Here is a 10,853-nt window from a genome sequence, read left to right on the forward strand (position 1 = left end):
GGACCCTTTGGTCCACAGGCCTACACGCTATCCACTGATCCAAACCGGCTAGGGTAGCCACATATATAATTTTAAATATTCTAATAGCTACATTTTAAAAACAAAACAGGTGAAATTAAGTTAATGATATATTTTACTTAACCCAATATATCCAAAATTTATCATTTCAACTTATAATCAATAAAATCTTTAATAGCATATTTTTCACTCCTTTTTCCTTACAAAGTCCTCAAAATCCAGTATATATTTTACACATACAGTACACTGCAACCATTCCAAGTGTTTATTGGTAGCCACATGTGGCTAGCGCAGGGGTGGGCAAACTTTTTGACTCGAGGGCCACAATGGGTTCTTAAACTGGACCAGAGGGCCGGAACAAAAGCATGGATGGAGTGTTTGTGTGAACTAATATAAATTCAAAGTAAACATCATTACATAAAAGGGTACGGTCTTTTTTTTTTTTTAGTTTTATTCATTTCAAACGGGCCGAATCCGGCCCGCGGGCCGTAGTTTGCCCACGGCTGGGCTAGTGGCTACCATATTGGATAGCACAGTCTTAAATGTGCTGAAAAAATCCTTACAGTCACCAATGTCACCTCAATACATTTAATTTAAAAAAAGACCTTAGAGGAGAAATGAAAAAAAAAACACAAAAAACGCCAGGAGTCTGGCATTTATGCAGCACACTTTCAGCCACAGCAGGATAAAAAACTGGGGAAAAAGATAATTAGGCAGGATACAGATGTCTAAAGCTATTCTTTGACTAATTATCATTCAATTTAATTTAGCTACCAACAATGTATCTGGCCCTGCACTTGGTGCTGGGAACAAATGAGACTTCATTGCCTGCCTTCAAGAACTTGACTGCTTCCTCAGATCAATGGAGAAGACATGTCTTTAAAAGAAATAACTAAAATATATAATATGGTACCAAAAAGGTACATATAAAATGTTGGTCTGAACAAAGATAAGAGAACATGCTTTCTATTCCCAAATTATGCAGAAACAGTGAAAAGTATCCCATTCTCTGCTCTACCCTTCAGCTAGTCAAAAGTAAGGTCATAATTCAGTAAGATACACAATTTGCTCCCTGTTGCTCAGGTCCCTTCTTTGAAATTGCAATTGGTTATTTCTACTGCCCTATCCTAAAAATGACTGTTTATAAGAGTAAAGCAATAACTAGGTTAAACAGTACTTTAAATGGACTAAAATGTCCATTTAAATTAGACATGGGACCCAAAAACATTTCTAGCTTATCATTCAAGCTCCATCTTTCATAATAATCAACTACCTAGCCAGGGATTGATTAGGTAGAATATATACTGAGATGCTCCATAATTAAATTTTCCATAGGTATTTAATATTTTCTGCTTGAGTATATTTGGCAATGTTAATTAAATCAGTTACCTCTGAGAGAGATGCATCAACCTTGGAAGAAATTTTCATGTCTAGCCATGGCTGGTAGTTTTCAAGTAGCAAGGAAGGCCTAAAGAAAATCATACAATTAAATTGCCTGCAATCCAAAATGTAACTGGAAGGATCAACAAATAAAAATATTTAACTTACCTATGTCGTTTACATTTCACTTTACCGCAAACAGCACAGCTGCGACCTTGAGGAAATAATTCTTGAAGTCCTAACTGCTAAAAAAGGAAAATTGGGGAAGGGGAAGGTGGAAATTTGTCTTTACTTCACTTATCATCTTAACAAAAGAGAATCAATTTTTCCAAAGCTTGTTAATCAATGTATGAATTCAGAGCGTTTTTTTAATTATTGTCTGCTTTAACACTAAAACCATTCTTTGTAATAAATACTACATGCTAAACTAAATAGACAACAGAGAAAAAACATCTTTACAATACTTAAGCCAGGGGTCCTCAAACTTTTTAAACAGGGGGCCAGTTCACTGTCCCTCAGACCGTTGGAGGGCCGGACTATAGTTTAAAAAAAACTATGAACAAATTCCTATGCACACTGCACATATCTTATTTTGAAGTAAAAAAACAAAACGGGAACAAATACAATATTTGTATTTGCATGTGGCCCGCAGGCCGTAGTTTGAGGACCCCTGACTAAGCCAAGTTCCCAAGGTTATAATTCAAGTCAATTTTTATGGTCGCTTATAAAAAAAAAAAATCAATCTATATTTGAAAATAATACTCTACAGCAAAAGTATAAGAAAAAACTATTTTCTATGTGATAACTAGTAAGGTTACAGAGCACCACTTTCAGCTGTGTTTTCTCTGCGTTTAATACCAAGAAACCTGAGATGAGGGGCTGCACCAACTTGAAGAATTATCAAGTAAGACTTCAAGATATCCCAATAAATCCTGATCTACATACTAGGGACTTTGCCTATCAGAGATAGATTCAATACACTACCATCTTTATCAAATTTCAGAAATACAAATTATTTTGGTTAAGCAAACTGCCTAATTATTTCACTGTTTGTTTCTATGAAACAAATAGATATTTAGGAAATTAATGGGGTTGATTTCATTGTGCCTGTGCCTCAGGATCACCTGGAAAGCTTTTTAAACAAGTACCGATTACAAGACTATTAGAGAACTACTCAATTAAAATCTATAGGGCCCAGGAATCTTTATTCTTAAAGATTTCCCAGGTGATTCTACAGTACAACCAACGTTGGGAACCTCTGTTTTTATTTATTGTCCTCATAGTTAATATGCAGTTAGAGAACACACTGCAACTTTAAATCCCAACTTTCTGAGAATTTTGTATTTTCTTTTTATAGCTCCTCCTAAGAGAACTGTAGACTTTAAAAATATAAACATACATAAATTTCACTTTGAAAATGTTCTGATGTCTTCCATTAAGTAGCAGATATATATTTTTTTAAAATTACTTCTTTAACATGTTTTCAATAATAATATCAAACAGCATAGGATCAGATATACTGACTTTTATAAATAAGAACACATAAATTTTACCTTGGGTTTGTATTTTATTGTGAAGAGCATATTTGGTAAGAGAGAATCAGGTCCTAATGAGCAGTAGAATGTGACAACTCCAGCAACAAATGACCAGAAGATCATTAAAATATGAAGATACCTTAGAAATAAATAAAAAGAATTATTAGAACCAAAAAAATATAACACTAAGTTGTCCCTTTATTGATTTAACAAGTATTTATTAAGCACCTATTATATTAGACTGAAGCAATTTCTCCAATCATGATTTTCTATAATGTAATCAGCTATAAGAATCACAGAATGTATGCTATCAAAAGAACATTTCACTTAAAGTATAAAGAAGCATATTTTGTAAGGTTTATAAATATCTAATCACTATGTTATACAACTGAAACTAATATACTGTATTGTCAACTGTAATTAAAAATAAATTTTAAGCCCTAACTGGTTTGGCTCAGTGGATAGAGCATCAGCCTGCAAACTAAAGGGTTCGATTCCGGTCATAGGGCATATACATTGGTTGCGGGCACATCCCCAGTAGGGAATGTGCAGGAGGCAGCTGATCAATGTTTCTCTCTCATTGATGTTCCTAACTCTCTATCCCTCTCCCTTCCTCTCTGTAAAAAATCAATAAAATATATTTTTAAAATAAATAAATAAATAAAAATTTTAAAAATAAATAAAATGGAGAAAAAGCTATAAGTATAAGGAAGCATAAATTTTCACTATTTCCTAATTTGGTACCTAAGTTGTCATGTTTAACTAGCATATACTACATTCTTCCAGAATACCTTCTAATAATATTGTACTATTCATACCCCACCAAAATTCTGATTTTGCATTGAATTAAAAAAATTTTTTACTGAGTACCTATTTTATTCCCCCCAGTACTAGGCCCTGGGGATATAATAGGAAACAGAAGTGCCATGGTATCTGTTTGCATGGAAAATGCTGTGTGGGTCCTGACCAGTTTGGCTCAGTGGCTAGAGCGTCGGCCTGTGGACTGAAGAGTCCCAGGTTCGATTCCGGTCAAGGGCATGTACCTTGGTTGCGGGCACATCCCCAGTGGGGGGTGTGCAGGAGGCAGCTGATCGATGTTTCTCTCTCATGGATGTTTCCGACTCTCTATCCCTCTCCCTTCCTCTCTGTGAAAGATCAATAAAATATATTTTTAAAAAAATAAAATGCTGTGTGGTATGTGTAACAAGTGAGTGAGTGCAATACAGTGTGATCATGAGTTCTATATTATGACAGAGAAAGTACTCATGATATCGGAACACCTCAGGCAGAAGACACAGCCCAAAACTGAAAGGACAGAAAATTCTTTCAGCGAAAGAAAGTAATGTTTATGGAAAAACTAAGAGTGAGTAGGAGAAAAACAACAGAAGGGCATATGGTTAGAGAAATGAGTTAACGTGTCTCAATACAGGCAGCCCTCACACTGCACAGTTGTGATATTCACGAATTTCAGTTGCTTTAAGATGAATCTAAAAAAAACAGAAGCCAGATGATATAGTGTCATATAATAAGTCATGTTTAACTGTGAGAAAATGCATAAAGTACAAAGTTTGGTGCTAGCTCTTGAGTCCACAACTCACTCTGTAGTGAGAAGAGAATAAAGCTAGTCCACAGAGAGAAAAGGGAGGTAAAGAAACAGCCACTGCATCATTTTACTAAGTGCTCTCTCACTCAGCATTTAAAACATAAACAGGGTTACCACCCACTCAAAAAATAGACATGGCTTAATGTTGCCACTAAATGAACTACAAACCCCTTAGACCTTAATGGTCCCTTTCAATCTGGTCACAACTCACCTTTATACCTTATTTTTTCCCATTCCTTTATACAAAGCTTCACTCTAACCAAAATAGCATACTTGACATCAGCTATTTAAAACAAAACAAAACAAAAAACTATGGTAACCACCATACTGTTGTCTGTATCTATGAGTTTTTGTCTGTCTGTCTCATGTCACCTCAATAAATTTATGTCTGGAAACTAACTCAAGTTATAGAGGTATTCACAGAGAAAATAATGAAATCCATATCCACAGCTGCTTATCAAAGATCATTTTAAGCCAGACAGATACAACTCAGAATTCTTACTTTTTAGGATTCTTAAACAGTGCTATACTTCATATTTCATACAATACCCCTATGAGATCTGATTCAGTACTCCATAATCAGATATTAATATTTGGCCATAAAACATTAGCAATAAGAAAAAAGTTGGAAATAAAAACTCTAAGTAGTCTCATGTCTGTCTGAAAGGTCCCAGGTTCGATTCCGGTCAAGGGCATGTGCCTGGGTTGCGGGCACATCCCCAGTGGGAGATTTGCAGATTTCAGAATTACAGATTAGGAATTGTAGACCTGTATTGGACAATAAACACTGCATGCAATCAATAAAATATATTTAAAAAAAAAAAAAAAACATTAGCAATAAGAAAAAAGTTGGAAATAAAAACTCTAAGTAGTCTCATGTCTGTTTAGGTCAAGTTTTGTGATTAAATGTAATTAATTGGTACCAAACTTAGGGGAAAAAGTTACATCTTCAGAGCTTTTTTGATTTCAGAATTACAGATTAGGAACTGTAGACCTGTATTGGACAATAAACATTGCATGCAATGTGTGTGGCCTATAAGTAAGACAAGCAATAATAAGGCATTATTCAAAAAGGAAATCCTATAGCTTTAAATGCATTAACCCTGTGGTTCTCAACCAAGGGTGATTTTTCCCCTCCAGGGGACAAGTGGAGACATTTTTTATTGTCACAACTATGGGGAGTAAAATTGGGGTGGGGGTACACTACTGACATCAAGTAGCTAGAGGCCAAGGCTGCTGCTAAATATCCTACAACAAACAGGACAGTCCCCACAACAAAGAAGTATCTGACCCAAATTCAACAGTGTTAAGATTGAGAAACCCTGCATTAATCAGAGACCAAAAAAATACTGAAACCCAACAACCTAAGCATTCAGAATATGTGTGTGTGTCTGGGAGGAGAACAAATTCGAACTCATAAAAAGAAAAGAAACAGCCCTAACCGGTTTAGCTCAGCAGATAGAGCGTCGGCCTGCGGACTCAAGGGTCCCAGGTTTGATTCCGGTCAAGGGCATGTACCTTGCTTGCAGGCACATCCCCCGTGGGGAGTGTGCAGGAGGCAGCTGATCGATGTTTCTCTCTCATGGATGTTTCTAACTCTCTGTCCCTCTCCCTTCCTCTCTGTAAAAAATCAATAAAATATATATTTAAAAAAAGAAAAGAAACAGTAAAGAGAAGAACAAATCAATAAAGTAGACAACAGTGACAAGAGATAATAAAAAGTAAGTTGGTTCTTTAGAAAAAATAATAAAATAAGCAAGCCTCTAACTAGATTCTACTGGAAGTTACCAGATAACCAATTATTCTAAACAGTGGTAATTAAGAGAAAACAGTAAGTATTTATCCTACTTTTCCAATTTGAGCTGCACTTCCTTGTAACAGACCTATTGCGTGGAGTAAAGCAATTCTACTTTTAAAAAGAATTCAAATTTAAAAGTATAGGAGGAATGAAAGAATGAGAAAATCATGTTGCAACCTATAATGAAGTAATTGATTCAGGAGATAAATAAGTGGTAAAACGAAATAGAAAGTTTGTTTTGGGTTTTGAAAGTTTGTTTGGCCCTGTCTGGTGTGGCTCAGTTTGTTGGAGCATCATCCCATGCACTGGAAGGTCAATGGTTCAATTCCTGACCAGTTCTGTCCCCAGTCATGGCGAATACATTGGCAACCGATTGATGTCTCTCTCTCACATTGATTTTTCTCTCCCTTCCTCCCTCTTTAAAATCAATAAAAATAAAAATTATTTTCTAAAAAAAGAACATTTGTTTGATACCTTACCTTTAAAGATATTAGCTACCACTACCTGAATCCACAAAAAGTGTGGCTACTCCATCTTGTGTGGAGTAATCCTCTAGTGCAGTGGTTCTCAACCTTCCTAATGCCGCGACCCCTTTATACAGCTCCTCATGTTGTGGTGACCCCAATTTCATGGTTACAAATTAAACATAATTAAAGCATAGTGATTAATCACAAAAACAATATATAATTATATATGTGTTTTCTGATGGTCTTAGGCGACCCCTGTGAAAGGGTCGTTCGACCCCCAAAGGGGCCGCGACCCACAGGTTGAGAACTGCTGCTCTAGTGTGATATAATAGAATGTACACAGCCTCACTGAAGTATTCTTGTGCCCCACCAAAAACATCTACATCTAATTGAGTCTATAGATCTAAAACCCTGTCTACAAAAAATATGAAGGTGAGAATAAAAAAAAAAATAAGACACCATAAGAAAACCATCAGCAAAATCCAGAGAGTGAACAAAATGACCCAGTTTCTTCAACAAGTCAATGGCAATGGGGAGAAAAGAGAGCGGGTGAGAAGGAATGTGGAGGAATGTTCTAGATCAGGTTAACAAACTATGGCTTGTGGGCCAAATGCCACCTGCTTTGATACAACCCTCGAGCTAAGAAAGTTTTTACATTTTTTAAGGGTTCTTTAAAAAAAGAATATGACCCTAGCTGGTGTGGCTCAGTGGATAGAGCGTTGGCCTGTGGACTGAAGGATCCCAGCGCACATGCCCGTGTTGTAGGCTCGATCCCCAGAAGGGGGCGTGCAGGAGGCAGCCAATCAATGATTCTCTCTCATCATTCATGTTTCTCTCTCTCCCTCTCCCTTCCTCTCTGAAATCAATAAAAATATATTTTAAAAAAAGAATATGGAACAGAGACTTTATGTAGGCCGCAAAGCCTAAAATGTTTACTGACACTACATAAAAAGTTTGCCAACTCTTGTTCTAGATTATGAGATTCACAAAAGTTTAAGAGATGTAGCAACCACATACAATGAGTGAATCTAGTTTAGATCCTGATTAGAACAAATGCACTTTTCTGTAGGTTATATCAAAAAAAATTGAAGCTAATCATAGTACCAATCTTACAGTATTGTAAGGATATATGAAAGAAAAATAACTACTAACATTTAATAAGAGCACGTTCTATGTATTGAGCACCATTCTAAGCACTTCCCATGTATTAACCTACTTAATCATCAAAATAACCATGTAATGTAGGTACTAGCATTATCCCCATTTTACAGATAGGGAGACTATGACAGAGGAAAGTTAGATTACTTATCCAAAGTCACGTAACTGGTAAGTAGAGGAGTCAGAATCAAATTCTTACAATCAAGCTTCACAGTCAAAACTTTCAAACAAAACAATAAATTGCCTCAATAATAAATGAAAACTCAACACAATACCTGGACCAAAACAAAGCACTCACAAATTGTTGGCTAATATTACTATTAGGCTAACAAAGTATTCCTTATTCTAACATTCAAATACTCAAAACTATGATTGACAAATAAATAAATCTATTTAATTGTAACTATGTTCCTAACTTGTCCTAACAATACTATAAAGGTGAGATCATAAATAATTTGAAACATATAAAGTATGTTACTCCACTCTTCCAACAAATCACTACAATGGTCCAAAGGTTATACCCATTTATCTTTCCACAGATAAGATTCATAATCTTGATTCATATTGAAAGAAAAGTTTATGTGCTAAATAACACCTTGAAAGATCTTTAGGAGTTAAAGTTTCAAAACTATTGAGAAAAAATTTTTCAAAAAAGGTATTTACTCTAAGTTTAACCATATAGAGGGAAAGCTTCAAATCTTCATAACCAGTGGAGTTTTAAAGCTAAAAATGTCTTTTAAAGTTATTTCTAAAAACTGGTGAAATGCATGTGTAGAAATCACTTATTGAAGATGAAACAATTGAAATGGAAGGATTAATAATATAGGTTATCTACAAAAAGGACCGTGTGCCTAAGTGCTATATTTGCCATATGTATTATTAGACATTTGTGATCTTTTGCCTACATGTTGTCTCAAAATGAATGTGCCTCTTTTGGTGCATGGCTTAAGGATGAGGAGGATAAGCCAGTCCTCCTTTCAATGAACATTTAGGGACTTTCAATTTTTAAAAAATCATTTATTGAAAGTATGTATGAGCATATCTTCCTATTTCTTCTATTTCCATTGTTATGCCCAAATGTTTTATATTTTTCTTTTTTCTGAGTAGATTTGCCTAGCAATTTCCCACTCTCAGAAGAGGCCATATTTTCTTGTATAACAATCTTTAAAAAATGGTCTAAGCATACATGTTTGTATGTACATGTGAATACACACATATTTTTAAAGAAAAGCAAACAATACACTGAAAAGGCCCAGCTGGCATGACTCAGTGGTTGAGCATCGAGGAGGTCATGGTTCGATTCCCGGTCAGGGCACATGCCCAGGTTGCAGGCTCAATCTCCAGTAGGGGGCGTGCAGGAGGTGGCCAATCAATGATTCTCTCTCATCATTGTTGTTTCTCTCTCTCCTTCTCCCTTCCTCTCTGAAATCAATAAAAATATATTTTAAAAAATAATAATACACTGAAAAGTATACTATATGCACTTCCTGCACCTTCCAAAAGCTTTTTTCCTGGAAAAAGGATACCTAATCATTCTTTTAGTCAAGACTAATGTTTAAAATCACTTTTGCTGATTACAACAACAACAAATGGAAAATACCAAAAAGTGTATGCAAAATCAATTTCAGTCATAAACCCAACCACTCAGAGATAACATTAGTTCCTTCTTTCTTTGCATAATACAAACAAAGATACAGGGTACAGATTATATGGTATACAAATCAGATAGTATCCTAGGACTTCTTAACATAGAACACTATGTTTAAGTAGACACCTCAGAAATCTAGTTCAACTTGTTCCTATGTGGTTGTCCTATCTTGAAGACCAAAAATGACCTGACTCCCAAAGGATATAAGTAAAAGAATCCCTGGACAGCCCAGCCAGAGTGGCTCAGTGATTGAGCATGGACCCATGAACCAGGAGATTACAGTTGAATTCCTGGTCAGGGCACATGCTCAGGTTTCAGGCTCCATTCCCAGTAGGGGGCAAGCAGAAGGCAGCCAATCAATGATTCTCTGTCATCACTGATGCTTCTCTCTCTCCCTCTCCCTTCCTCTCTCTGAAAATCAATAAAAACATTTTTTTAAAAAGAAGCCCTGGACAAAACTTAATAATCATAAAGTTACAAGTCTTTCATGCTAAACCTGTTAGCCTAGCTTGGAATACTTGGAATACTTTCCAGATGACAAAAAAGCAAGTACTTAATTAGTTTGTACTCTGTTAAAGATTTCACTTCTTCCATACTCCTACAGACATCTTTGCCATCACAATCAAAGCATATTTTCCAGTAAAAGATCAATCAATATTTAGACCTAATATTAAATAAACCCAGAATCAACTAACAAGAAGGCAAAGTAGCCCTCCAGGAAACATGCCCTTGCCTTTCCTTCCCTCTACCCCGCCCCCCCCACCCCACCCCCAGATACATTACTATTACCTTCCTCCCTCCCAAGCTCCAAGGGCCCTTCCTTTGCCTCCATAACTCATTTCCTCAGCCCATTTCTTCTAGGAATTACTTCTTCCACCTCTGTGGTTAACCCAATAAATGTTCTCCTATTAAAAAAAAGAAGAAGAAGACGAAGAAGAAGGCAATGTGGCTAGGGAAGAAACCCAACTTCAACAGTCACAAGAAAAATTAAGGGTAAATTAAGTTACCAAATTCCTTGTTACTGCTTTCCCATTCCTATCCTTGGGGATCAACTACCTCAAGATAAAAAGTAAGACTGCCTTTTGCACTGCTGGTGAGAATAATACAGATTGGTGCAGCCACTATGGGAAGCAGCATGGAGTTACCTCCAAAAATTAAAAATGGAAGTGCCTTATGACCTAGGGATTATACTTCTAAGAATTGATCCGAAGAAACCTGAAAGAATACATGCACCTCTATGTTCACT

General features: G+C 35.9%; 2 protein-coding genes across 11 annotated transcripts in view; both read right to left on the reverse strand.

The window, feature by feature from the left end:
- Positions 1-10,853, reverse strand: part of SNX14 (sorting nexin 14) — a 74,050-nt gene that overhangs the window by 60,649 nt on the left and 2,548 nt on the right. For 5 of the 10 annotated variants that reach the window (XM_006095338.3, XM_014461377.2, XM_023759351.1 and 2 more), the window contains exons 2-4: positions 2,952-3,072; positions 1,567-1,643; positions 1,408-1,486 (exon numbers count right to left, since the gene is read on the reverse strand). In XM_006095338.3, the coding sequence (XP_006095400.1) occupies positions 1,408-1,486; positions 1,567-1,643; positions 2,952-3,072 (277 nt within the window). Of the gene's footprint in view, positions 1-1,407; positions 1,487-1,566; positions 1,644-2,951; positions 3,074-10,853 lie in introns of those variants that run through there. The other 5 variants (XM_023759349.1, XM_014461378.2, XM_023759350.1 and 2 more) reach the window with 3 other exon arrangements.
- SYNCRIP (synaptotagmin binding cytoplasmic RNA interacting protein) overlaps positions 2,952-10,853 on the reverse strand; it is a 59,683-nt gene continuing 51,781 nt past the window's right edge. The window contains exon 13 of the transcript XR_002830851.1: positions 2,952-3,072. The gene's annotated coding sequence lies outside the window, so the exon portion shown is untranslated. The remainder of the gene's footprint in view (positions 3,073-10,853) is intronic.

The sequence above is a fragment of the Myotis lucifugus genome, unplaced genomic scaffold (assembly GCF_000147115.1).
Source record: "Myotis lucifugus unplaced genomic scaffold, Myoluc2.0 scaffold_152, whole genome shotgun sequence".
Taxonomy (NCBI): domain Eukaryota; kingdom Metazoa; phylum Chordata; class Mammalia; order Chiroptera; family Vespertilionidae; genus Myotis; species Myotis lucifugus.